This window comes from Mustela erminea, chromosome 10, assembly GCF_009829155.1.
Source record: "Mustela erminea isolate mMusErm1 chromosome 10, mMusErm1.Pri, whole genome shotgun sequence".
In the NCBI taxonomy this organism is placed as follows: domain Eukaryota; kingdom Metazoa; phylum Chordata; class Mammalia; order Carnivora; family Mustelidae; genus Mustela; species Mustela erminea.
The window spans coordinates 94,259,234-94,285,760 of NC_045623.1; the positions used below are offsets into that span (position 1 = coordinate 94,259,234).

General features: G+C 42.2%; 1 protein-coding gene across 10 annotated transcripts in view; it reads left to right on the forward strand.

Annotated features, from left to right (window-relative positions):
• Nucleotides 1-25,747, forward strand: part of USP48 (ubiquitin specific peptidase 48) — a 93,516-nt gene extending 67,769 nt beyond the window's left edge. For 9 of the 10 annotated variants that reach the window (XM_032361371.1, XM_032361366.1, XM_032361367.1 and 6 more), the window contains 9 exons: nt 167-277; nt 1,776-1,906; nt 2,274-2,380; nt 9,810-9,914; nt 14,275-14,430; nt 19,487-19,612; nt 21,102-21,150; nt 24,089-24,115; nt 25,201-25,747. In XM_032361371.1, coding sequence (XP_032217262.1) covers nt 167-277; nt 1,776-1,906; nt 2,274-2,380; nt 9,810-9,914; nt 14,275-14,430; nt 19,487-19,612; nt 21,102-21,150; nt 24,089-24,115; nt 25,201-25,223 — 835 coding nt within the window. In that variant the 3' untranslated portion in view covers nt 25,224-25,747. The remainder of the gene's footprint in view (nt 1-166; nt 278-1,775; nt 1,907-2,273; nt 2,381-9,809; nt 9,915-14,274; nt 14,431-19,486; nt 19,613-21,101; nt 21,151-24,088; nt 24,116-25,200) is intronic. The other variant, XM_032361370.1, reaches the window with a different exon arrangement.
• The last annotated feature ends 780 nt before the right edge of the window (nt 25,748-26,527 follow it).

Here is a 26,527-nt window from a genome sequence, read left to right on the forward strand (position 1 = left end):
TAATGGATTCTGAGCACAGTACCTTCGATGGTTAGTTTTTAAGCATGTACTAAAATTTTCTTTTGTTGACAATTAAATACATTACAGATGTAAAAATAATTATCTTAAACATCTTGAGTGGTTGTGGTAGTGATGTATATTGATCCTCCTTGTCTCACTTGAGTAGAAAACCTACAAGATGTAGTCCTGTGTCGTCGGTTGGAAACAGTGCTCTTCTGTGCCCCCACGGGGGGCTCATGTTTACATTTGCTTCCATGACCAAAGAAGATTCTAAACTGTGAGTTTCTTCTCCTCATGTAATTTTTCTAGTGATTAATAATGAATGCTTAGGTAATTTTTATCTGACACAAGCAGTGTATATGAAGGATCTAGGCCTTTGCTGAAATGTGGGGTTTGTCCTTTCAAAAGCTCCACTAGAGTAAGCACTCCCCTTTAAAAAGGGGGTGTGGGGGGGGGCAAGACTGCTTCCGTAGAGCAGGCGAGAATCTGCCTGAAGCTGCCGTGCTCTTTGTGTCTACCTTGTCCTTCCCAGAGCCCCAGTCTTTTTCTCCCAAGCTGCCAGTTCCAGTACTGCCTCTTCCAGCATCCCGTAATCACCAGGGGCTTGCTGGTCCTCGTTTTTCCTGCAGCCACCGGGCTTCTGCAAACAGCTGAGGAGGAAGGCACTGTGGCACCAGAGCAGAGCTACTGGGCTGGTCATTTGCAATTCTGGGGTCTTAAAGTCAAAATTTTTTTCCCCCTCACTCTTCAAGTGCTTCCAAAAGGACTCATGTCTGAAATTTACCCATGATATTGCCATTTTATCTTTTCAAAGAATTAAAAACTATGTAAGAGAACATAGAATGCCTCTGATATTGCTTATAAACTGTGAACATTGGAACACATACATAATCATTCCTTTGGGACTAAGAGTAGAGGTAGGGAGTTTACTATTCATGTTAATACTTTCACATCATTTAGGGAAGCTTATAGTTATTAATTTTTCTTTCTATGGGTTACCTGGGTGGCTCAGTGGGTTAACCCTCTATCTTTAGCTCAGGTCATGAACTCAGGGTCCTGGGATCGAGCCCCGCATCAGGCTCTCTGCTCAGCAGGGAGCCTGCTTCCCCCCTCTCTCTGCCTGCCTTTCTACCTACTTGTGATCTCTGTCTGTCAAATAAATAAATAAAATCTTTAAAAAAAATAATTTTTCTTTCTAGGTTCTTCCCTCTTTTTTTCCTTCCTTCCTCTATGAGGGTGGTGTTGTAACTGCTAGACATCAGGAGGATAACTATAATAATACAGCTGTGTGTACCAGGCAACTTAAATATTAAACAATTAAATAAAACTGAAGGCCCCTCAGTCTTACCCTTTCTTCCCTTCCTCCCTTTCTCTCTCCCTTTGTTCTGCGTACATGCATCTCAGGCCTGAAGTTGAGGGTTACCTTGCTCAGAAAGTACTATTTACAAAGTAATATTTTGCTTATTTGAAAATGGGTTTTACAAACGGACATCATACGATATTTATCCTTCATTCAGTTTCAGTTTTTGAGATTTAGACTCGCAAGAACTGTTGATCCCTGTAATGTGAATCTTGAGTTTCACTGCTCTTAACACTCTCCTTGTATGAGGTTTACTGCTGTTCTTTGTTGAGGATGATGTATCTTTTTCTTCTTAACTTTTCTATATGAAATACTGGTCTTAGTGATTTGGCGATTTGGGTTTAGGAGACTAATGGATTATTTTAGTTCTCTTAATTTCCATGTGTCTTAAGGCATGTTGTGTTTTTTTGCACAGTATAGCTCTCATATGGCCCAGTGAGTGGCAGATGATACAAAAGCTCTTTGTCGTGGATCATGTAATTAAAATCACAAGAACTGAAGTAGGAGATGCAAACCCTTCAGAAACACAGTATATTTCTGAGCCAAGTAAGTTTTCATATTTGTTCGTATAGTTAACACTTGACATTTTTAGAGGGAAGGAGAGTGTGTCACTGTTGTACCTCCTATTTAAAATTAACAGTCAAAAATAAAATAAAATTAACGATCATGTATTTAGGTCTAAACAAATACACCCAAGGCGGGAATTATTCTATACCCCTCTCATTATTTGTATGTTTACTAGTTGATAGTAAGTGAATTTCCTTACTGGTATTACTAATATTCAATAATTAATGGGAATTAAGAGTAATAGTTATTTAATGAATGTTCACTGGTAACTTTTTGCTGTGTGTTTATAGTTTTTTGGTTCTTTTACAGTTATTCCCCAACTACTTCTGTTCGTTTTGTTTTTTAGAACTCTGTCCAGAATGCAGAGAGGGCTTATTGTGTCAACAGCAGCGGGACCTACGTGAATATACTCAGGCCACCATCTATGTTCATAAAGTTGTGGATAACAAAAAGGTACCAGTCCCTCTCGTGGCCGTGACTAGTAATGATCAAGTTGGCTTTTTGATTTGCTGATAGATTTTCACTAGAGCCTGCCTAAGATTACATTTTTATTTCCTTGGAGCTAGAGCATAAGAATTCATACTGGATAAGAATTCAAGATGAATACTTACGGGATTATATGTGGATTTAGTTAGTTATTGATTTGATACACAAATAATTATTGAATGTCAGCTGTGTGGTGTGGAGGGAATACAGTGGTACAGAAGAGAGACCAGGTACCTACCCTCGAAAATATTTGTACCTATTAAGGAAGATCAAGAACAAACCCAGAAAGTGTGATGGTTGAGTATGGCAGGAAGATCCTGATAGGAAGATCCTGAACATAACCTCCTCCCAGGATACAGTAAATCTATAGCTATATATGGATTAATTACCTCTGGAAGAACTTGAGAACTAGCTAAACAGCTGCTCCACAAAGGATTAAGAGGTCGCATCAGGATGGGTAGGAGAAGCAGAGATACTGTCTTACCAAAATCACCACCCCCAGCACAGCCGTCCATCATGGGGAGGGATCTCACGATGTGGACTCCTTCCTGAGGAAAGAAGGGTTTGTGGCACACATCAGGTCCCCCTGGGACCTGCTCTTGGGTCCTACACCAGAGCAAGCAGTTCTCCAAATGTCTGGCTTTGAAACCAAGGGGACTTCCATCCAGGAAAATCACACGGTTGTAGAGAATGGAGATGGTGCTTCTTAGACCTGGTCCTGTGCTGGCTGACTTACTCTGGGACCCCATGCAAAGGCAGCAGTTTGCAAAACGCCTCGATCATATGTGAAGGAGATTCATTTGCTCATCTTAAAGCATCTGCCAAAGGGGTTAAAGCTTGTTGGGACTCCCTTCAGGGACCAGAGCCACGGGGGTGGGGGCGCACCATTTTAAAATTCTCCACCTTGCTCATGCCCACACTGGTGGGCAGTTTTGTACTCTCTAACCTACTAGTGTGCTGTGCACTTGTTGCAGACTACCACATCCCCAGCTCCCTGGGGCACTGGGTTCTTGTGGCCAGAGGGGATTGCATTTCTGGGCCCATGGGTCTAAAACAGTCAGACCATTTGACAGATACCATAGATGTCGGAAGTTAAACAGTAAGGTTCAGTGCTTATACTGGGCGACCTGTTTGAGAATTGGAGAGACTGTTTCACCTAACAAATGGTCAGGCAAAAAGAGGAAACACAGGAATAGGTTCCAAAATGAAAGAATAAGATAAAACCCCCAAATCAAAACCATAACAAAACAGACCTAAGTAATTTACCTAACAAGGTGTTCAAATTAATGGTCATAAAAATGCTCACAGAATTTGGGAGAATATGGATGAACACAGAGGAAAATTTCATTCAACAAAGAGAGAGAAAATATTTAAAAGGACCAAACAGAAGTCACAGAGCTAAAGAATGCAGTAACTGATCTGAAAAATACACTAGAGGGTTTCAACAGGAGACCAGATCAAGCAGAAGGAAAATAAGCAGTCTGGAAGACAGCCGTAGAACTGAGCCAGAGCAGCAAAATGAAAAAAAAGTTTTTGTTTTTGTTTTTTTTAAGTAGGCTGCGTGCTCAGTGTGGGGCTTGAATTCATAACCCTGAAATCAAGATGTGAGCTAAGATTTAGAGTTGGATGTTTAACCTACTGAGCTACCCAAGCACCCTAAAGGAAAAAGAATTTTAAAATATGAAACCAGCTTAAGGGACCTATGGCACAACAACATTCATGTTATAGAAGTCCCAGAAGAGGGAAGAGAGAAATGGGCAGAAAACTTCTTTGAAGAAATAATGGCTGAAAATTTCCGTAACCTGGGGGAGGAAACAGACACCTGGATCCAGAGAGCTTGGAGAGTTCCAAACATAATGAATCCAAGAAGTCCCACACCACAGCACATCATAATTAAAATGTCAGAAGTAGAGAATCTTAAATGTAGTAAGGGAAAAACAACTTGTTTTATATAAGGGAACCTCTGTAAGACTTACCAACACAGAAATCATGCCAGGAGGGAGTGGTAATGACATATCTAAAGGGCTAAAAGGAAAACACTTGTAACCAGGAGCACTCTGCCTGGCAAGGATATCATTGAGAATTAAAGGAACAATAATTTTGCAGACAAGCAAAAGTTAAAGAAGTTCATCACTACTAAACCAGCCCTCTGGGGAATACTAATGGGACTTCTTAAGGTGAATAGAAAGGGTACCAATTAGTAATAAGAAAACGTGACAGTAAAAATCTCACTGGTAAACGTAAATATATAAAAAGAAAGTGGATTAATCGCGTACAAAGCTAGTCTGAATGTTAAAGTCCTACTAATAATGAGTATGACTGCAATAATTAGTTTAAGGATTAAAAAATGTAGAAAATGACATCAAAAATCATTGGAGGATTACAAGAAGACAATTGTAGAATGTGATTAAGTTTAACTTGCTGTCAATTTAAAATATATGGGTATTATATGTAAGTTGTTAGTGTGAGCCTTAATGTTAACCAAAAGCAAAAAACTATCATATATACACAAAAAATGAGAACAAACTAAGCAAAGTCATCAAACCACAAGGGAGGAAAGCAAGAGAAGGAACAGAAAGGAACTAAAAAACAATCAAATTGGCAATAAGTATATGTACCTACTAATGTAAATGGGCTAAATTCTCCAATCAAAATAGTAGCTGAATAAATTAAAAGAAAGAACAGCAACCATCTCCCATCCATATGTTGCCTATAAGAGACTCATGTCAGGTGTAAGGATATACATAGATTGGAAGTAAAGGGATGGAGGAACCTGTTTCATGCAAATGGAAACCAGTAGAAAGCTGTGTATATAGAGAAAAGAGATTTTAAAACAAAGACTGTAATAAAAGACAAGGATGGGCATTACATAATGATAAAGGAGTCATTCCATCAAGAGCTTTAAACATTTGTGAATATGCACCCAACATAAGAATACCTAAACATGGAGTGCCTGGGTGGCTCAGTCAGTTAAGTGTCTGTCCTGGGATCTAGGCCAGCATCAGGCTCCCTGCCTAGCACCCTCCCACTCCCCCTGCTCATGCACTCACTCGCATGTGGGCTACTTGCTTGCTCTCCTGTCAAAATCTTAAGGAACATACACTGTGATCAAGTGGGAATTATTCCAGGGATGCAAGGATGGCTCATCTACAAATCAGTCACCACGATATAGTACATTAATAAAACGGATAAAATCATGATCCTCTCCATAGGTGCAGAAAAGGGTTTGACAGAATTCAGTCTCCATTTGTTTATTTAATGAAGTTGGAGAGCACAAAAATTAAAATATAAAAAAATCAGTTGCAGAGCGCCTGCTTAGCTCAGTCCTTAAGCATGTGACTCTTGATCTCAGAGTTGTGAGTTCAAACCCAACCTTGGACATATTACTTAAACAACAACAACAAAAAAATTAGTTGCATTTTTATACAACTAGCATGACCTATCAGAAATTAAGGAAATAATATCCTTTACAGTTCCATCAAAAAGAAGAAAATACAGGATGTCTAGATGGTTCGTTTGGTTAAGTGCCTTCCTTTGGCTCAGGTCGGAGTCTTGGATTGAGCCATCCATCCAGCTCCTCCTCCCTCTGCCCTCCCCACTCCCTGCTCATTCTCTATTTCTCCTAAAGAAAGTCTTCTAAAAAAAACAAAAAACTCAGGAATAAATTTAACCAAGGAGATAAAAGATCTATATACATTGGAAACTATGAGACTGTTAAAATTGAAGAAGACAGGGCGCCTGGGAGGCTCAGTGGGTTAAGCCGCTGCCTTCGGCTCAGGTCATGATCTCAGGGTCCTGGGATCGAGTCCCGCATCGGGCTCTCTGCTCAGCAGGGAGCCTGCTTCCTCCTCTCTCTGCCTGCCTCTCTGCCTACTTGTGATCTCTCTCTGTCAAATAAATAAATAAAAATCTTTAATTAAAAAAAAAAGTTGAAGAAGACACAAATAAATGGCAAGGTCTTCCTTGCTAACGAATTGGAAAAATACTGTAAAAATGTCAGTATTACCTAAAGCAGTCTACAGATTCAGTGCCATCCCTGTCAAAATCACAATGGCTTTTTTTTTCTTTTTTGCAGAAATAGAACAAAAACAACCCTAAAATTAGTATGGAACCACAATAGCTCTTTAACAGCCAAAATAGTCTTGAGAAAGAAGGAAAAAGCTAAAGGCAGCACTTTGTAATTTCAAACTGTGTTACAAAGCTACACTAACCAAAACAGTATGGTATGGGTGTAAAAACAAGAGACTTTGATCAGTAGAATAAACCCAAGCATTTTTGGTCAAGTATTTTGCCACAGACGAGGCTAGAATATATAGTGGGGAAGGAACAGTCTCTTTAGTAAATGGTGCTGGGTAAAGTGGACAGCCACATGGAAAAGTACGAAAGTGGACCACTGTCTCCCATCTCACACAAAAATCAACTAAAAATGGATTAAAGACTTGAATGTTAGTCCATAAACCATAAAACTCCTGAAAGAAAGCAGGCAGCAAGCTCTCTGATATCCCTTATAGTGATACTTTTTTTTGATGGATTCCAAAGGCAACAAAATAAAAAAATCAATAAATGGGACCATATCAGTCTGAAACCTTCTGCACAGTGAAGGAAACCATCAACAGCCTACTGCATGGGAGAAAGTATTTGCAAATCATATATAAAGAACTCTGACAGCGCAAAATTGGATCGAAAAATTTGGCAGAAAATCTGAATAGACATTTTTCCAAAGAAGGAATACAGATGGCCAACATCCTTGTGAAAAGAAACTTAGCATCACTAATCAACAGGGAATGCAACTCTAAACCACAGTGAGTGATCACCTCACACCAGTCAGAATGGCTACTAAACAAGAAAGAAGCATTTGTGAGCACGTGGAGAAAAAGGGAACTCTTATGCACTGTTGGGGGGAAGGTAAATTTGGTGCAGTCATTATGGAAAACAAGATGGAGGTTCCTTGAATTACCATATGATCCAGCATTTATGCTTCTGAGTATTTATCCATGGAAAACAAAAGTAGTGAGTCTACAAGATACATGTGCCCCTGTGTTCACTGCACCATTATTTGCAATAGCCAAAATGGAGGTAACCTAAGTGTTCGTTGATAGATGAATGGAAAGCGAAATTGTATTTGTGTACCCAATGGAATACTATTTTCAGCCATAAAAAAATAACGAAGTCTTGCCATTTATGACCACATGGAATGATCTTGAGGGTAGGGTGCACACGACATAAAGTCAGACAGAAATACCGTATGATTTCACTTGTATATAGAATCTAAAAAACAAAACAAAACTCCACGATACAGAGAATAGATTTGTCATTGCCGGGGGTTGGCGGAGGAGAATGAGTGAAAAGGGTGAAGGGGATCAAGGGACAGAAACTACCAGCTGTAAAATAAGTCATGGGTATATAGGGTATGTAATGTATGTGTATGGTGGTGGCTATAGTTAATAGTAATTATATTGCAAATTTGAAAGTTGTTTAAAAAGTAAAACTTAAGAGTTCTCTAATCACCAAAAAATAATTTCTGTAACTTTATATGGTGGCAAGTGTGAGCGAGCATTATTTTCGTGTTCATTTCACAATCCATACAAATGTCACATCACTGCTTTGTACACCTGAAATTGATAGTGTTGTATATTAATTATATTTCTGTTTAAAAATGATCTAGAACATCCAATCAAAAAAACAAGAATAAACCCATAAATTGATAAAGTGATTACACAGGAATGAGTGTTTTTGAAGGAAATGTAGCCGGGTGAAGTGGGAGACTGGTGAAGGTGGAGGTGGCAGTGTTAGATGGGAAATGGTCAAGAAACAGGTCTTAGAGGAGTTGTTAACCTGAGTGTCCACTGCAGAGGTCTAGCCTGTGAAGGGTACCTCATGTGCTTAAGCGGTAGAGTGAGTCGTGTGTAGAACCGCCCTGTCCGGTAGAACTTACTGCAGCGATAGGGATGTTCTGTGTCTTCACTGGATGCTGGGGAAGCCAGTAGCCACGTGTGACTGTGGCTAAGGTGACTAAGGAACTGAATTTTTAATTTATTTCAATTTAAACAGCCACGTGTATCCGCTGGCTACCATAGGGGGCAACACTAGTCTAAAGTAAGTCTTTTTCCAACGAAGGATGGTGATAACGGAGCACGGGACAAATCCTATCACATTTTATACATCATACCAAGGACTTGGGTTTTTATTCTGAGTATAGATAGATGTAAGCCATTGGGGAGGTGCAGTTAAGGTCATAGTGTGAATGAATTTATGCTTTAAAGAGGTGACCCTGGCCGCTGTGTTTCGAGTTGCCAGGGGCAGAACAGGAATAAGGAAGGCCAGTATAGAGCCTCTTGCCCTGATCTCTTTAAGAGTAGATGAAGGAAGACAGACTTGGCTGTATTTGGGGAGCAGGGGTGTTAAAACTTAATGCGAATTGGATTTGGAGCGTTTCTGTTATATTAGGGGTGGCTCTTAGGTAGATCCTGACCTAGATCTCTGGGCATGTCATTAATTTGATTCCAGGATTTGGGGAATTAGAGACCAAACTACATTTTATTTGACGGTCGTTACCAAACATGTTGTTTTAGGAGAGTAATTTACCGATTATGCTCTTAAGGTCTTGGGTTCTGCTTCACAAGTTGAACTAAGGCCTTTATTTCCTCATTCGCTGAGAAAGTGCAGCTAACCGGCATGGATTTCTGTGTTTACTCGAAAAATTTCAGTCTTTTGTGGCTATTAGTTCATATCTACATTGGTATCCTTAAAAAATATCCAGGGATGCTTCGGTGGCTCAGTCGGTTGAACGTCTGTCTTTGGCCTCAGGTCATGATCTCGGGGTCCTCAGATCAAGTCCTGGCTTGGGCTCCTTGCTCAGTGGGAAGTCTGCCTCTCTCTCTCTGCCTGATGCCCCCCCGCTTGTGCTTTCTCTCTCTCTCTCTGGCAAATAAATAAATAAAATATTTAAAAAAATAATAATAAAAAATTAAAAATCCAACTTTCCTAAATTTTAATACTTATTTTGAGTTTTATAACAGTATTTCATAATATAAAAGAGCATTTCCTTCATGCTTCCTTTTCGGTCTTCAGGAAATATTGTGGCTCCCACTGTCTGAATGGTTTGACAGTCCCCCTGCTAGGGAAAATTTAGAGCATCTTTGAACTTCTGCAAAAATCACGTCATTGTAAAAGTCCAACAGTAATAATTCTTCCGCAGATACTGTTTACGTTTATGGTGACCACATTTTACATGAGTAAAGCCTAGGATAGAAACAAACATGTTAAAAGAGCACAGGAAGCAGCCCTTGAGTCTTGGTCCTCTGCTGGTTCTGTTATCCGCCCCCACCCATTGATAAGCACCTCCCATAGCCTGCCCTGCAAGGTCTGACCCTCTTCTCTCTGTGATTGCATTCAGGTGATGAAGGATTCGGCTCCGGAGCTGAACGTGAGTAGTTCCGAAACAGAGGAGGATAAAGAAGAAGCTAAACCAGATGGAGAAAAAGATCCAGATTTTAATCAAGTATGTGTGAAGCTGCTTTTTATTGTCCTACCTTCCGCTGTTCTGAAAGCAGCCAGTCCAGGCCCCCAAACATGGAATGTTTGTATTCAACTCCCTTTGTTTGCCCTCTTTCTTTAGTTCCTTGGTTCGCAGTCGCAGCCCTGATTTCTCTCAAAAAGCCATGAGCTACGTTATTCCTGGATTAATAATGCATTTGTTACTATTCAGTAAGAAAGGTTAAAATACAATACAATGATTAAATCTTCTGCTGGAAAAGAAGCTAAAATGGGATCTGTATCTTGGTTTGTTATTTAATCATGGATTTTTTAAGTATGAAAAAATTAACCCACTTTCCCTCATTACAAACAAAACGTGCTGTGGCTTTACTAATGGAGTCTATGGAAGAGGTTTCTGTGTCTCTTAAAGTGTTAATCAAATGACCAGGCCAGCATTCATCTTTCCTATTTCATTATGATAAATTTAATTTTTTCCACCTCAGATCATCTGTCTGCTTTCTGTGTATTTTTTTTTATAATTTTCTAGCCCACTTGTTTGGTTGCTTGATTATATTCATAGTGTTTTTGGAGAAAAGTAACTTAAGAACAGGAGATAACATGGGGATAGAGTTGATACATGGTATAGGTAAGTTTCAGCTTCTCAAAAAGTCAGACCACAGTGTTCAGGGTATTCTATGGATACCTTCAATTCATGGGATGTCTACTCTAATTTGAGTTTAGGTTTTGTTTTTGTTTTTGTTTTTTTCCAAGTTTAAACAGATGAGGCATGTGATTTCTTTCTTTACCACTTAAGTGCACTAAAACTAGTCAAATTACGATGAACCTCCTCCCTGAAGGAGGGAAGGTGTTCCAGGGGCCTCTGCTGCATCTGTGCTGTTAAAGAGCACAGTTCCCTGTGCTTGTTGGGACATTGGTAACACACCGATACTGTCACTTCCTTTTCAACATTAAGAAGGTCTGAAAAGCCCTCTTGACTTGAATTTTCGTCTCCCTGAGGTAAACTTTACTCATAGTTTTTTAGCCAGTACAGAGAGATAACCCACATTTGTTTTCCCGGGCTTGTTGGATCTCCTACGACACTCACTGTGAGCACCTATGAGAAAGGACAAAATCGGGCACTGGGTGCAACCCCCACCGACCGTGATCTGCCCCTCAAATCCCTGCTTCACTTAGTCAGCACCGGTGGGCCCTGTGCATCAGAACGTACCAAACCTAGACATTTTACAGGAACACAGACTGAGTTTTGACAGGACATCATAAGTACTGTGCTTGTTCACATGTTGTAGGTGTAGGCCTTACATTTCTTGGGGTGGTTTTCGAGATGCTCTCTTTTTTTAAAATTTTTTAAATTTTTTTATTAACAATAACGTATTATTAGCCCCAGGGGTACAGGTCTGTGAATCATCAGGCTTACACACTTCCCAGCACTCACCATAGCACACACCTTCCCCAGTGTCCATAACCCCACCACCCTCTCCCTACCCCTCTTCCCCCTGAGATGATCTCTTGATTGGAGTTGGCAAACAGCTTTCTGGTCAGCTTCTAACCATGTTTGTCATCAGCTCTTCTCATGGCCCCATGGCCTCAGACCATCCATCTTGCAAGGCAGAGATCCCCAAACTGGTCTGTTGGCTCGTTTCAGATGCTACATTAAAATCATGTGGGTGTTGGGGGGTGAGCACATCCACCGACTTAGGACACTGCTGCCTTACATTCCTTGGCTGGCAGTGAGATGCTATTTCAATGATTATGTCTTGGAAGTATGGTTTAATAATCAGTTAGAAATCTCCTCTTTTTTCCAAGTCTGTTATCACTGACTCATTTTCTGTTCTTATAAATTTTGTAAATTGCTTTGTAAAGCTTGATATGTATGTTCATACTGCCCTTAGCTTCTGTTACTTTAGGCTTTGCCTTTTAGCCTGAGTTATTTAGAAAACCCTTTATATTTTCAAGTGATTGAGATTTTTGGGAAGCCGGGGTTTTTTTGAATGTCTAGTTTTATTCATTGTGGTTATAACCACAGCAATTTTTAAAGAGTGCATATAGAATTACTCTTCTCAGTTGTGGATGACAACAGATTTCATATTTACAAATATGTTAGGGAATGATGGGAAACCTTGCCTTTTATGCTGTAATTTCTTTTATATATACATTATAATTTTCTTTTGTCTTCCCTCTCCTTGTTTGGATATTGTAATACTCTAGAATGTTTTAAATATTTTATCCCTCAAAAAAATCTCAAGTGTGACCTTCCTTTAGAGGAGGAAGTGATACCAGAAGAATGTAATGGCTTTCAGAACTTCGGCCTCCTGACATTTTCTTTGTGACGTGTTACTGTATCTCTGTCCAGTGAGAGCCTCTGCAATTGCTGATTTAAATCCCTGTAATAGGAAAGGCTGCATCTCCACTTGTCCTTAATGGGGAGGAACAAATCCCTTTTTTTCCTCTAAGCTAGATCAACCGGGTCCCTTTGACTTTGACCTTTTCTCCAATTCAGGTTAATGATGCACCCAGTGTTAGATATCACTTAGGTAATTGAAAGCCATCTAAAACCAGTGGGCTGTTTTTTGTCAGATAAGTTGGATTTAAATTCTGTTTTGTTTTGTTTTGTTTTTGAAAAAATAATTCTGGGAAAAGCTTTTAGAACCATTTAAAATCAGAGCCATTAAAAAAAATATATCTTGCTCAGTGTCTAGGGATTTGTTATTTGGTTGTGTTTTGTATGTCTGTAGTAAAATTATATTTTGTTGTAGATATTTTTATTCTTCCTAATTGTGGGACTTAGGTGCAGCTTGACCTCCTGCAATTGAGGAAAATTATTAACTTTTTCTTTGTTTTTAACTCCCCTTTGCACGTAAGTTTTTAACAAATGTTAGATCACCGGTGTGTCTCTGTAGACTCCGGGCTAGAGTGGAACTTGGCTTTGTGTGGCACCTGGCCAGTGGGTGTCCCGCTGAGCCGGTACTCTTCTGTGCTTTCCTCCTGATCCTCCTCTGCTTTATGTCTCTGGAGCTCTGTTACTAATGAGTATGTGGCATCTGTGTCCATAATGACCCCCAGACCACTCTGCTCATGCACAGCTAAAACTCAGTGACAACTGCAGAAACCGGAGAGCCAGGCCTGGGGTTACCTCATCCAGATTTAATTAAAGCAAGGGAAAAAATGGTTTAAAGAATCTTGTTTCCCTCATTCCTTGGCCTGGTTCACAGAGGACTCTTGACTGTTAACCTCCTTATATGAGGCTTTTTTGGGAATGTTGGAGAAAGACATTGGCTTCTTATCTATAATTTTTTTTCTGAAGACTGCTACATGATAAATTCCATACCCACGTGTGATAAATTCTGTACCCACATGTATGCCTGTACATTTTGTCAAATTATCTTCAGGTAGATGGTGTCCATCATGACTTTTCACCTCTAAATACTTAGACCAACATAAATAAGACAGTGTCCTACGACCCAGGCTCAAATTTCTCAGGTATCCTGAATATGTCTAAAATAATACTTTCTCCTCAAACTAGCATGCTCTCAAGTATATATTTACTGTATCTAGACTACTGGTCCTACCTCGTCACCTGACCCTTGTCTTTGACATTGTCAAATTTTAGGACAATTGACAATGTCACTTTTTGTCTTTGACACTGAGTGGACACCAGTTCGATTTCTTATGGCTTGTCCCACATCCTGGATTCATCTGATTGCCTCCTAACATTACTGATGTTCCTTTGTTTCTCCGTTCTCTACATTTTCTGTCCATTGGAAATCGGGTCTCAGTGTCTGATGAGATTCAGGTTTAACATTTTTCAAGACTATTTCACAGTCGAAGCTATTTTGTGATCCTGTCGAGACACAGTGTATCATCCTGTTTTTAGTTAAACCAAGTTTGATGTTTTTATTAATACGGTCTTTTGTTTTAAAGTTCTCAGCTGTTTCTGCTTAGCTTCCATGCCATTCTGAAGGGAGGAAAATGTTTCAAACAAACATTAGGATTCAAGTTGTTTATGAATTAAATATAGCAATCTTAAAGTTCTTTAGTTTGTCACATGTGTGTTTTCCTGATTTAAGGTCAAAATACCATTTTGCTTTTAAATGTCCTTTATAAAGTAATTTAAAAAAAAAAAACTTACATGCAGTGAAGTCTGTCTCCCTTATCTTCTCCCCCGCCCATTCCCCCCACACAACGCCCGTTTTCTGTGAGCCTGCTAAGTAAGAACCTCCATCGAGTTTCCACTCATTGTTGACACTGAATTTCGAATGGTTAAGGGACCAATCAGTAAACCGGTTTTGACTACTTAATGAACTTAGGAGCGTGGGTCACAGAGTGGATAATTTCAGTGCTTTGTTTGTTTTGGATCTTTATTGTAGAGCAATGGAGGAACAAAGCGGCAAAAGATAAGTCATCAAAATTACATAGCCTATCAGAAGCAAGTCATCCGGCGCAGTATGCGACATAGAAAAGTTCGTGGTGAGAAAGCACTTCTTGTTTCTGCTAATCAGACGTTAAAAGAACTGAAAATTCAGGTGAGGAAAACAGAACTTTTGTTGAAGTACGCTTTGGACCTTGAGGACCTTCCTGAGTTGCTTCTCCTTAAGTTTATATACTTGTCTCTGTTTTCTTTCTTCGTCGGCCATTTTAATTGTAACCTCGTCTGCTCGTAGTATTAATCCATTGAGCAGGGATTCTTTAGATTTCACAATAATGCCTAAATTGACATAAATCTCTCTTTTAGAAAGGCTTAAAATTTTCAAAATAGCTAAGAATCAGGGCCCCCAGACTGGCTCAGTTGGAAGAGCATGTGACTTCTGGTCTCAGGGACATGAGTTCAGGCGCTTGGCTGAGCACAGTTCTTGAAAAATAAATTTTTAGTGTTTTTTTTGTGTTTTGTTTTTTTTTTTAAAGATTTTATTTATTTATTTGAGAGAGAGGGAGAGAGATCACAAGTAGGCAGAGAGGCAGGCAGAGAGAGAGGAAGGGAAGCAGACTCCCCGCTGAGCAGAGAGCCTAATACGGGGCTCTATCCCAGGATCCTGAGATCATGACCTGAGCTGAAGGCAGCGGCTTAACCCACTGAGCCACCCAGGTGCCCCCAAAAAGTTTTTTAAACCAGACAAAATAATCAGGAATCTGTGTGAAGGTATAAGTGGTTTGGATTGCGAAAACTTGAGCAGGTTCTGAGTAGCTTTACAAAAATGAGAAACAGCGAGAGCCATTTAACTTGCTGCTGCCAAGGCTGTTCCAGAATCATCGTTCCCTCGCTATATCGTGCCCTGTGTTTTCTTTTGGCCACTTGATAGGTAGGTATTCGATCCAGTTACCAGGATCTGCTGTGAAAGGGAAGGGGACGGGAGCTGCTTCATTGTTGGTTCACTCCGATGAGTCAGGAATTCTGTCACAGTATTTTTGGTGTCAGATGAGTCTTCCTGCTAGAATTTTAAACTTCCCTTTACCGTGTCTTATTATGGAGTGGTGTTTTCCAAATTGGTTTTTAAAGATTCATTTTAGATCATTTTCCTCCCCATCCCTCCCCGCCGCTTCTCCCAAACAAGCATCGGTTTGCACATCAGTTCAGTGAATGCCAAGTGGGCATTATGAGAATGCTTCGTGATTTTGTTATTTCTGGGTCTCAGTACAAAAGTAGTGTAAATGAGCGTGGCACTGGTGTGTCCCAAGATCTAGGCAAGAGGGGCTGATAAGTTCAAGATGTCCAGGAAGAAAATCTGGCCACTAATCTGTTTCAGGCACTGATACATATCCAAAAAGTTGACCAGATTTCCCTCTTTGCTACTTTCATGTGGCATAGTTTCCTGGTTCTGCATTTTTTCTTGCTGCTGATATTTATCATTGTAATTGAGGCAAAAGTACAGGCTTCTTTTGAGGGTGTTATATGTTCCAGATTGTCCTGGGAACATTATTTCCCTTGGTTGAACCCGTGGCTCTGAAAATAAACGTGTTGGCATAATATCTTTACTCTGTTATTGTACCTTTTACATCTGAGAAAGCTTGTTTCTGTCACCGGCTTTTTGCCTGTCAGTGGTAAACCTCGAACATTCAGAACCTTGAAATTACAAAAAGAGCCCCTGTGGATAAAGACATTCAAAAAGCCTGTTCTGCTTTCTGCTTTTATTACGGACTACCATTTTTGAAGAACAAATCAAAAGTCAGCAGAAATAATCCTCCGTGTAGGACCATGTTACCTGCACTGAGCTGCTGTTTGAAGCGGAGCCACAGTTCAAATGAAACCCCCGATGTGCTCTTCCTGGATGGGTCCTTTGCAGTGTCCTCCCCTCCCCCACCAAGGCTTTGAGGGCACTGTGATCCAGAGTCAAAACAAAGGGCAGTGAAATGTAATTTTCCCTCGCTGCTCAGTGGTGGTGTCTTTGTATGCTTCCACTAGAGGTGACCTTTTGCCTGGCAGCCTGGCCAGCAATGTGGTTTGTAGTGGGCATGCGTGGGACCCTCAATTAGTGGTGGTGGGTGAGGGTGGTTTTTTGGGGGGGGGGGGGTATTTTCGGTTTTTTTCTTAAAGTATGTAATGCCTTTTTTTAATGTTTGATAGAGCCTTCCTTCTGAGGGATGTTGCATTTGCAAGTTAACAGGAGGACAACCTTTGTAAAATTGTAAATGTTTTATTCTGCACACGGCCCATTTACAATTTCTTAAAACCTTAAGGAGCTTGCCTTGCCTGATTATTAATTCATCCACCTCTGATACCGTAAAGTAAATGGAAGTACAATTGATTCATCTCTTTCACAGAAGATGTTCAGTGTTTAATTGTATTATTTCATTTTCCCCAAGATAGGTTTTGAGCGGGCGATGGTGCCTGCCTTAGAGAGGAGGAGACGTTGGCACAGGTTAAATGGCGGGCAGCTGAAGGCTAACCGTGGGTTTCCTTATTTTAGCCCCCCCCGCACTGTGGCAAGCAGTCCAGAGCCGCTCCCTGTTAGGGAACAGGGCTCTCGTTGTTCCTCGTGTGCTGCATAGATCAGGGATTCTGCACCTGCTTGATAAAGAGGCCCATATCAGAGTAATTATACTCAGACGTTTTCATGGTTTGTGAATTACTGTACCAAAGGCCTCCATGCCTTTGATTGTCCTGTTCCCTCATTTTGAAAGAGCGTTTTCTCCTCACTAGTGAGTACTTGTTTCTCTTCCATAGCATCCCTTCTACAGACCTGCCTGTGCCTCCAGCTGTCGAACCAACTCTTTCCTTCTGTCCTCCCCAGATCTGACATATGCCTTCTCCCAGCGTCTAGGCTACGTTGTTCTGCCCTCGCTTTCTGAACCCCTCCGGGGTGGGATTATGCGCTCACTTGTGTATTTCCAGCACGGAGCAAAGCGTTCAACTCATGGTGGCTTCTTAATAAAAGCTTCATTAGTTGTTGGATGAATTTAATTAAGTGTCCTTGTCTGTGTCCTCAAAACGTAAAGTACTGAGCATCAGCCCCTCGGTGAGGGTGCTGGTGGCTGGAGCTATGTGCTTTGTCCAACCTCGTGGGGTTTGGGGATGTGAGCAGGCATTCCTGTAGGCCAGCAGCTGTGACATCGCCCACAGTACGCTGGCCCTAGACACCTCCACTGAAACTCTTTCTTCCTCCCGGGTCCCCATTGTTAATCCCAGGCTGGCTGTTTCTGCCTGATAACTGCCAGGCCGGCTATGATAAGACATGTCCTGGTAGTGCTTCTTACCAGTTTACGGTTATGGATACGCAGGCAGATCATTGATATCAGTGCCCGTGAACCACGGAGTTGTCTCTGGTTTTTGTTTTTGTTTTTTAAAGATTTCATTTATTTACTTGACAGCGCATATAAGCAGGGGGAGCAGCAGGCAGGAAAGAAGCCCGATGTGGGGCTCTCCCAGGACCCTGGGGTCATGACCTGGGCCGGAGGCACATGCTTAACTGAGTCACCCAGACATCCCGATCCATCTCTATTTGCTTCTCGGGAGCTGATGTCCTTTTGTGAAGTCCAGTTAAGATTCTGGCCTAACCAGAAGGAACTGGGGGAGGAGGCCGCTGTTCTTACCCTTGTTCTTACTTTTCTGTGTGCCACTATCAAAATCACATTTCTACTTAGGATCTTCCTAGCCTGGAAAGCTCTTGGGCCCTATTATACACACAGTTGGCTCAGGGTTGCTTTGTCCTTCCAGACAGAGAGAGTAGAGGTAGAGGAGTTGAGTGCGTATAAAGGTAGAATAGTTTTCCCACAACATCGTGAATATTGGTGTAATAAAACATACATGTCATAAAAATACACGAAGAATTGAATAAGTTATGAAGCATTATAAAGTGAATTCTCTTTAAAGATTTACTTATTTTGGGGGAAGGATGGGCAGAGAAAGAGAGTCTTTTTTTTTCTTTTTTTAAGATTTTATTTATTTATTTGACAGACAGAGATCACAAGTAGGCAGAGAGGCAGGCAGAGAGAGAGAGGAAGGGATGCAGGCTCCCTGCAGAGCAGAGAGCCCGATGCAGGGCTCAATCCCAGGACCCAGAGACCATGACCTGAGCTGAAGGCAGAGGCTTTAACCCACTGAGCCACCCAGGCGCCCCCAGAGCAAGGAAGTCTTAAGCAGACTTCGCACTTAGCGCAGAGCCCAACACAGGGCTGGATCTCACAATCCTGAGATCTCAGGTTCCTGTCCAAGGCCAACTCCTCCTTGCCCACCCACTGGTAATTACTCTCCAGAAATGATAAAAATAAGACATTTTTGTAATGTTGAAAAATATGTGTATTATGCATGTGTTTCTGAATGTATTTTTTCATTTTTAACAATTGGCTTGAATTAAGGTGGAGTGTATATATATATATATATATATGGTCCCTTCCCTTAAGAAATTCATATTTTGGGGTCTTCTGGGTGGCTCAGTCTTTTAAGCGTCTGCCTTCAGCTCAGGTCATGATCCAGAGTCCTGGGATCAAGTCCCAGGTTGGGCTCCCTGCTCAGCAAGTGGCTTGCATCTCCCTCTCCCTCTGCTGCTCTCCCTGCTCATTCTCTCACTCCCTTGCAAATAAATAAATAAAATTTTAAAAAGAAAAGAAAGAAAATAAATTCATATTTTGGTTCCTAGAGACAAGACCATCTAAGAATATACAGTGGTCTTAAGCGGAATTACATAGTTGAGGCTTGCTGAAGGAATTAAAACCGAAAGAAGAACCCAAATGGCCCGCTGGTTAATTTAAATATGGTCTTAGGAAAGAATTTGGACTTGACTTGACCAAAGAATGTCGGACCTCGGCACGATGAGAGCGACCGTGATTTCCTTGCCCAGGCCCTAAAGCCAGAGGAGCCGTCAGCGTGCTCCTCCTCCTCCTGGGATTTCCCCGCACCCGTACTCTTGAGGGGGCACAGCACTCAACAGAAGGATTGTGGATATAATTGTTCTCTACCAACCCCCCTAAGGATGTTCCCTGATATGCTGGGATGATAGTCTCGGTGGGAGAGCAGCCAGTGGGCTGACTGTACAGAGTAGTATCTGAAGACTTGTTTGTTTTAAAGGATCCGTGTGTTCACTCATTCAGATAGGGCGTAAGTCGCGGTATTTTGCCTTATGCGCACTTTCTTTTGTATTGGCACAGATCATGCATGCGTTTTCGGTTGCTCCTTTTGACCAGAATCTGTCAATCGACGGAAAGATTCTAAGTGACGACTGTGCCACCCTCGGCACCCTCGGCGTCATTCCCGAATCTGTCATTTTGTTAAAGGTAGGTAAAGGCTCCTTACCTGAGGAAGTTCTAGAAGGTTTTGGTGACCTGCACCCACGCGTAAACTACTGGTTGACAGGGGTTAAGATGGCCTCTGGTCCTCGGCAGGGCGTGGTAGTGAGCAGCCGCCGTGAGTTTCTGCTGGCTTCTGGATTCTCCAGCTCTGGCTGAGCCACAAGAGACTGAGAGGAGGTCCAGACATCGTTGGTTCTTGTGGGGTTTTCATAAGTTTTTTTAAAGTAATAGATAGAGATTTAGCCTCTGCCCAAACTTGTGGGTCAGCAGAATTACTTAACCATACTTCTGTTAAACCGTCCTCTCTTTTCCTTGGTCTTAGAAGCACCAGCCAGTCAAGCTAGGAAACAAATACAAGACGTGAGGTTTGGCCACAACGAGCAAAATACTTTTGGTTGTCTAAATGGGATTCTTGGCCAGACCACGGAGATTGACTTTGGGTAGAGTAGAGTTAGGAGAGGTGAGAAGAGGTTTAGAAAGGAGGGGTATCTGAGAGGGTGTCAGGGAGAACGAGTCATGAGCCGGCCTCATTACCCAGTCCTTCCCTTACTCTCTCCCTATGGCTGGGTTGCCTCGCTTCCCTTTGCCTCTTCGGTTTCTAGGCTAGAAGTATCCCCACTGTGCCAGACACCACTGTGTCACATGGTAGAAGATTTGTCAGGTTTTTGAACTGGGAAGTATATGCTTTTCATACCGTGGAGCCTCAGTGCTGGGGAGATGCATTAGGCCCTTGACACCACAAAGCACTCCCGTGCCCACCCCTCCACCCTAGTCCGACCACCCTCCCCCTCCCTCTGTTCACTTTGCTTTTCCTGCAACTGTAGGTTTGGTGGAATTATTTTGAAGACGTAAAGTTGCCAAGTACCTAAGGACCCTCCAAAATTTCTGAAACGACCTGTGTTAACCAAAGGGCTTGCCCTTCAGGCGGGCAGCTAGAGTCTATGCTGGTCATTGGCCTCTTGGCCCGCGCAGCTCACCCTGCCACAAGCTCGTGCTCCATGCTGGCTTCCGTCCTGGAAAGGCGATGTAGCAAGGAGGGACACAAATAAATGTCTTTTTAAGCTAACACGTTTTTTTAGGGGACCAGTCTGACTTGGTTTCCATCTGACTCGCTTTGTCACCATCCCTGCTGGCTTCCTAGCTCCTGTAACTTCCATCTTCACTTTGTAATCTTATGAGATCTAAACATTTCCATTTCAAAAAATGTTTTTAGGAGCAGGAGAACAGCACCACAGATGATGTAGTTTTGGAGGTGATGAGTCTAGACCTTCGTTGTTGTTGGCAGGGGTATCCTCTGTTAGTCCTGGACGTGGCTGGCTGGGCCAGAAGTCTCTTCTCTGCCAGTGCTCACATCTGTGTTCTGTGGCCACACTTGTCGCCTCGTGGGCCCGACCCATGTCAGGAAGGTCTGGCCTCCTCCTGCTCCAGGCTCCTGCTCCCCCAGGTCTTGAATTCTCTTCCTTTGTCTTTCTAGGCTGATGAGCCAATTGCGGATTACGCCGCAATGGATGACGTCATGCAAGGTAAAGACGCACTCGTTCAAGGAATTTGTTGCTTAACTTGTCAGAATGAGGGGGAATTACACCGAGTGATGCATTTACTTTTGACTTGGAGAAAAGTTCTACATGATTATAGGGTGGGATCTTACAGTATTTATCTTAGAAGCTCAGATCAAGGGAAAGATACAGACAACAACTAGGGAAATGGAAAGCCAAGAAAAAAGTAATAATTATTTAGCTGACCCACGGAAGCCTGCATACGTGTGAGTCTGTAAATGGAAGAGGTCTGTAAGAAGCCAAGTTCATTCAGATACCAGAGCCTGACACCAGAAGGAGGGCGACTGCTCACAGCCCCTCCCTTGACATCCTGTTACTGCTCTTTCCCGTACCTGTGCCTCCTGTGGCCACCATGGTTGTGCGGCGCCTCTGGTCTTTGAACAATTTCACCAATTTCAGCCATGAAGGCAAGAAAGAGCCTGTTCATAGCACTTAGGAAGAGCACTCCTGGCTTTTTGTTCAGATGCTGGCAGCCATCTCTGCCTCCCGTACCGGAAGTCAGAGATCCCGCTCTGGGGAGAGTGGCCAATTCAAAAATGTCACCTACAGAAATCTGTTGTTTTTTTAAGTGATTCATCTTCCAGGTACCCTTCAGGGAAGCTCTCCAGCGCCCCCTGAACAGAGTCCTTACTCTTCAGTAGGTGAGAGGGGCAGCTCCAGACCCCTGGCATTGGGGGTGTGAGAGCATGGAACCTAAAGGCTCTGTCTGCAGACCAGGGGAAAAAAAAAAGACCAGAAAAGCAGTTGATGCAGGAAGCATATGAAAGCTTAAAAATTAACTCTATGTAATATAGAAAAACTATATAGCCAGGGGACTGGTTTGAAGGAACACTCAGAGAACAGAAAGGAATTCATGAAATTAAAAGACAATTGCGCCAAGGGCCGGATACCGTAAGTGAAAATCTAGGGATGGGAAGATCCTAAAAGCATCCAGAGATGCAAAGGAAAATGAGTCCCATTCATAGGATGAAGAGTGAAGGAGGCAGGTGCGGGGAGCTGTGCCCACAGGCTTCTGAGGAAAACTGAATTCCAAGCAGAATTCTACCACCAGACAGACTTTATTCTACCCTCATGTTTCATGGCTTTTTGTGAACACACGTGAGGCCTCAAAACACTTCTGTCCAGTGCACCGTTTGCCAGGATACGATGGAAGGGTGTGCTCCACTGAAACAAGGGTGTAAGTCAAGAAAGAATTGAATGTTGGAACAAAAACGTAGGGATCCAACAAAGGAAAAATGTCCTAGAAGATGGTGAAGGGGAGTCCTGGAAGAGAAGCTCTGCAGCAGACGGCATGATCGCCTCAAGCCCGGTTCGCGGCCGTGCGGGCTGCGGCGGTCCATGTCTGCAGGGCAACGTGGAAGTGACGGATGGCCGTCTGGAGGTTTAACGTCTTTAGAAGAGCTTCTGCTTGAGTTGGAGATAGTACAGAGAAAATGGAAGTCATAAATAATGCGGCAGTTACCAAGACCAAAAAGAAAGAAAAAAGTCCTCCCAAACAGGAAATAGAACCAAGGTACACGAAGCAGTTAGACTGCGAGTACTGTTCAGAGAGGAAAAATATTGGGACTACTGGAGACCCAAGGGCTTAAAAACACCTCTGTCAGGAGGATACATGGGTTAAGGGGCAGGTGGTGTGTAAGACTTGGTAGAAGAACTAAATGTTTATCTTTCGATGAGGAAGCTAGTAGATATCCTCTAAAGTTAGGAACTAACAATATCGTTGACCCTTGAACAGCATGGCTTTGAGCTGTGCAGGTCCACTCATACGTGAGTTTGTTGTTTTTTGTTTTGTATTCTTTTTTTTTTTTTTTTTTAAGATTTTATTTATTTATTTGACAGTTACATCACAAGTAGGTGGAGAGGCAGTCAGAGCTGGCGGGGGAGGTGCAGGGAGCAGGCTCCTTGCCCAGCAGAGAGCCTAATGCAGAGCTCCATCCCAGGGCCCTGAGATCATGACATGAGCTGAAGGCAGAGGCCCAACCCACTGAGCCACCCAGGCACCCCATTTGTTTGTTTGTTTGTTTTGTTTTGTTTTCTCAGTAAGTGTACATACAGCACTATAAATGTATTTCCATTAACATTTTTCTCAGGGCGCCTGGGTGGCTCAACCAGTTAAGCGTCTCTTGATTTCAGTTCAGGTCATTATCTCTGGGGCCCTGGGATTGAGCTCTAGGTCAGGTTCCCTGCTGAGTGGGGAGTCTGATTCAGGGTTCTCTCTCTCCCTCTGGCCCTCCCCCCACTTTCTCTCTCAAATCTTTAAAAAAAAAAAAAAAAGGAAATAATAACATTTTTTTTTTTTTAGCTTACTAGATTGTAAGAATACAGTCTGTAAGACATACAGCCTAACAAAATATGCCTTGTGTAACTGTTCTCAGGAAAGCTTCCAGTCAACTTTTGGGGGAGTCTAAAAGTAAATGTAGATATTTGACCATGTAGTGAATCAGTGCTTCCAACCCTGAGTTGTTCAGGGGTCAACTGAATAAGCACATTATCAGTCCAGAAGAAAGGGCTACCTGAGGCCTGAGTGGTTCATTCTAGAGAGCGGGGGTGGGGGTGGGGGTGGGGGACGACGCATCTCCAGAGGGCTTTCTCCAGACCTGCCTCCCCTTGGTGTCCTGTAAAAGCTCTCTCCAGTTACAGCCATTCCTTTACTGTTTGACTTTTCAAATGAGGCACGTGTGTTGCTTTGATGAAAATAAGACAAACAGAAAGATCATCATCTGTTTATTCTCACCCAAAACGTCAAAAGTAATCATTATGGGTGAGTAAGGTAATGAGAAGTTATTTTAAACTTTCTGTCTTTAGGCAGCAAAGTGATACTACTGTTGTCTGTTCCAGCAATGTTTTCATCTTGGAATTATTTCTCTCTCTCTCTCTCTCTCTCTCTCTCTTTCTCTTTTTCTAGTATGTATGCCGGAAGAAGGGTTTAAAGGTAAGTTACATTTGTCATGTTTTGTTCATGAATGTCAAGAGTCCTACTGTAATTTTCTCTTAAAGCGAAGGCTATAATTTGATTTTAAAATTTAATTCAATCTGAGTCTCATGACTGAAGTTAATTTTAGTTAAATGCATTTTTTATTCAAGCTTCTTCATTATCGTTTTCAGCACTCGGGCCTCAGATAGGGCATGTGTGTTCACAGTATCTACTGCCAGATGTCCATTTTGCTTTCCCTTTCTCGGTTGGAGGGTCAGGGTGGGTGGGGAGGTTGAGGATTAGCTAGCGGCAATTCGACATTTATATTTACTCTTCCCAATTCCTTCTGCCAGTTTCATTTTAGAGGAAAACAGTTTGTGAATCGCTGGTAAGAATTAGAGGAAAGGAATTTGCCGAATTCTGTCCGCTTTAATGAAAAGGTTTCGTTCATCTGTGGCGGACCCAGGCATTTCTTGCAGAATTACTTTGGATGGAGACGCACTGGTGTGTTGTCACCTCATGGCCACTGTAGTTGTGTACGCCAGTAATACTTATTAATTTGTCAAATACAGACCTTTGATATTTACAGATGTAACTCTTGCCATCCTGAATCTTTCTGGCCTACTCCAGAGGTCCATGGCAGCTTGTGATTTTGCCAAGGAATGAGTTCGAATCAGATACCAGAGATTCTTTGCTAAAGCAAAGAGTGAGCAAAGCTCTGGCCTAAATAAAGCCTTCCTGTCAATGCAGCTTTGCTGCCTACACGTTACCATTACAAAGACCTCCTGATGTGGTTAAAACAAAGCAAAACAAAGCAAAAAATTTCTTTATGAAACATGGGCATCAAATGAAAGCATCAGTGAAATCTGATTAACGTGTGTGAAGATACTGCGTAGGAAACACATGGCTTTCGACAGAAATATGATTTAGCCGAAAGCCTGGCGTCTGCTGATATTTTTTCTTACCTTTCAGCGTCAAGGGGCTGCTGTGCTCGTTTGTTAAGTTGGATATTCCCTGTTGATGATGCGTTCTTGGCAAATGGAGTACAGGAACTCTTACTTTTCAGTTCACAGCTGTACCTCCACGTGTGTTTCTTTTCCCAGGTACTGGTCTACTCGGACATTAATCTTTTGAACACTTGCTGACGGCTGAAGAAATGACCAGAAGGGAAGCGAGGAGCTTGGCATGTTAGGGCATTACCGAAAAAGTGGATTGAAGAATTAAACCATTCTATAACTCTTCCAGAAGGCAGAGAACTCTTCCGAAGTGACTGTCCCAAATGCCTTATGTCAAATAAAGCAGATTGCACTGAAGGACATCAGACTTGAAGGAAATGTTTCAAATTTTATATTTAAGGGAGGGTGGTGGGTGGGAGGGGGCAAGTACGGATCGAACCAGTTTAGTAGCAGTAACAGTAAATCATGTTTACATATGAGATTTATAGTCACGGGAGGGAATAAAGTTCTGTTATATTTCCTTGCTCGAATTTCATACCAGATGCATTGGTCCATAAAGGATTTGTATCACAGTAGATGGGACAACATTCTGCTCTGAACTAAAAAGTAATTCTTTAGAGACATAACCTGCTTACCAATACCTGTCTTTGATTCATATTTTACTTTCAATAAAGCATGAAAGTGAAGAACTTGCCGTCCTTGTGGAAAAGTGTCTTCAGATTAGCCTCCTCTGCGCGCCGGCCCCAGCGCACCCGCGTACACACAGCCCAGAGGTCCCTCTCTCGGCGTTGGGTCAAGGCGGGGGCACCCGGATGTCTCCTGCCTCGGCTTGGGCTTCCGTGCTCTGGCTTTCATGCGTTCAGAAAGGATGGCGAATGTCTGTCGTGTGGTAGCATCTTCCTCCAGTTTTGCTCTTTATTCAGAATCGGGAAATCGAGTACACCTCGCACTTTTGAAAAATCTGACCACCTGCCTTATCAGAAGAGTAACAGTGGACTGAAGTACGTTCGGATAACACAAGGTTTTTCTAAAATGTCTTCTTCCCATTCTCCAGGTCTACCGTTTCTTGGATCGTGCCTCTGTTTTTGAAACATTCCTCTGAAATGTCCAGAAAGGAGCTTTTAGATCACTTTGTTTAAACAAAAAAGTGTATGGATGGGGTGTGTTGTTTTAGCCAACCCAGGATTATGGTTATTAACGGCACACAACGGAAATAACAATCTTAAGAATATTGGGGGGGTGGTAAATGGCACTTAGGATGAGTGGGTCTCACCGTTTTCTGGTAAGTGTGTGCCCGTGTTTGCGGCAGAGATGCTGAGTCACTCGTCTCTTGCGAACACATTTTTAAAGTCTTGGGTTTGTGCTAGGCTCCGCCCTCCCCCCATTTATTCCCCTGAAGATTTAAACTCAAATAATGGATGGGGGAGGCAGGTTTCAATTTGAGGACCGGTAACCTTTTGAATAGCTCTTTTTA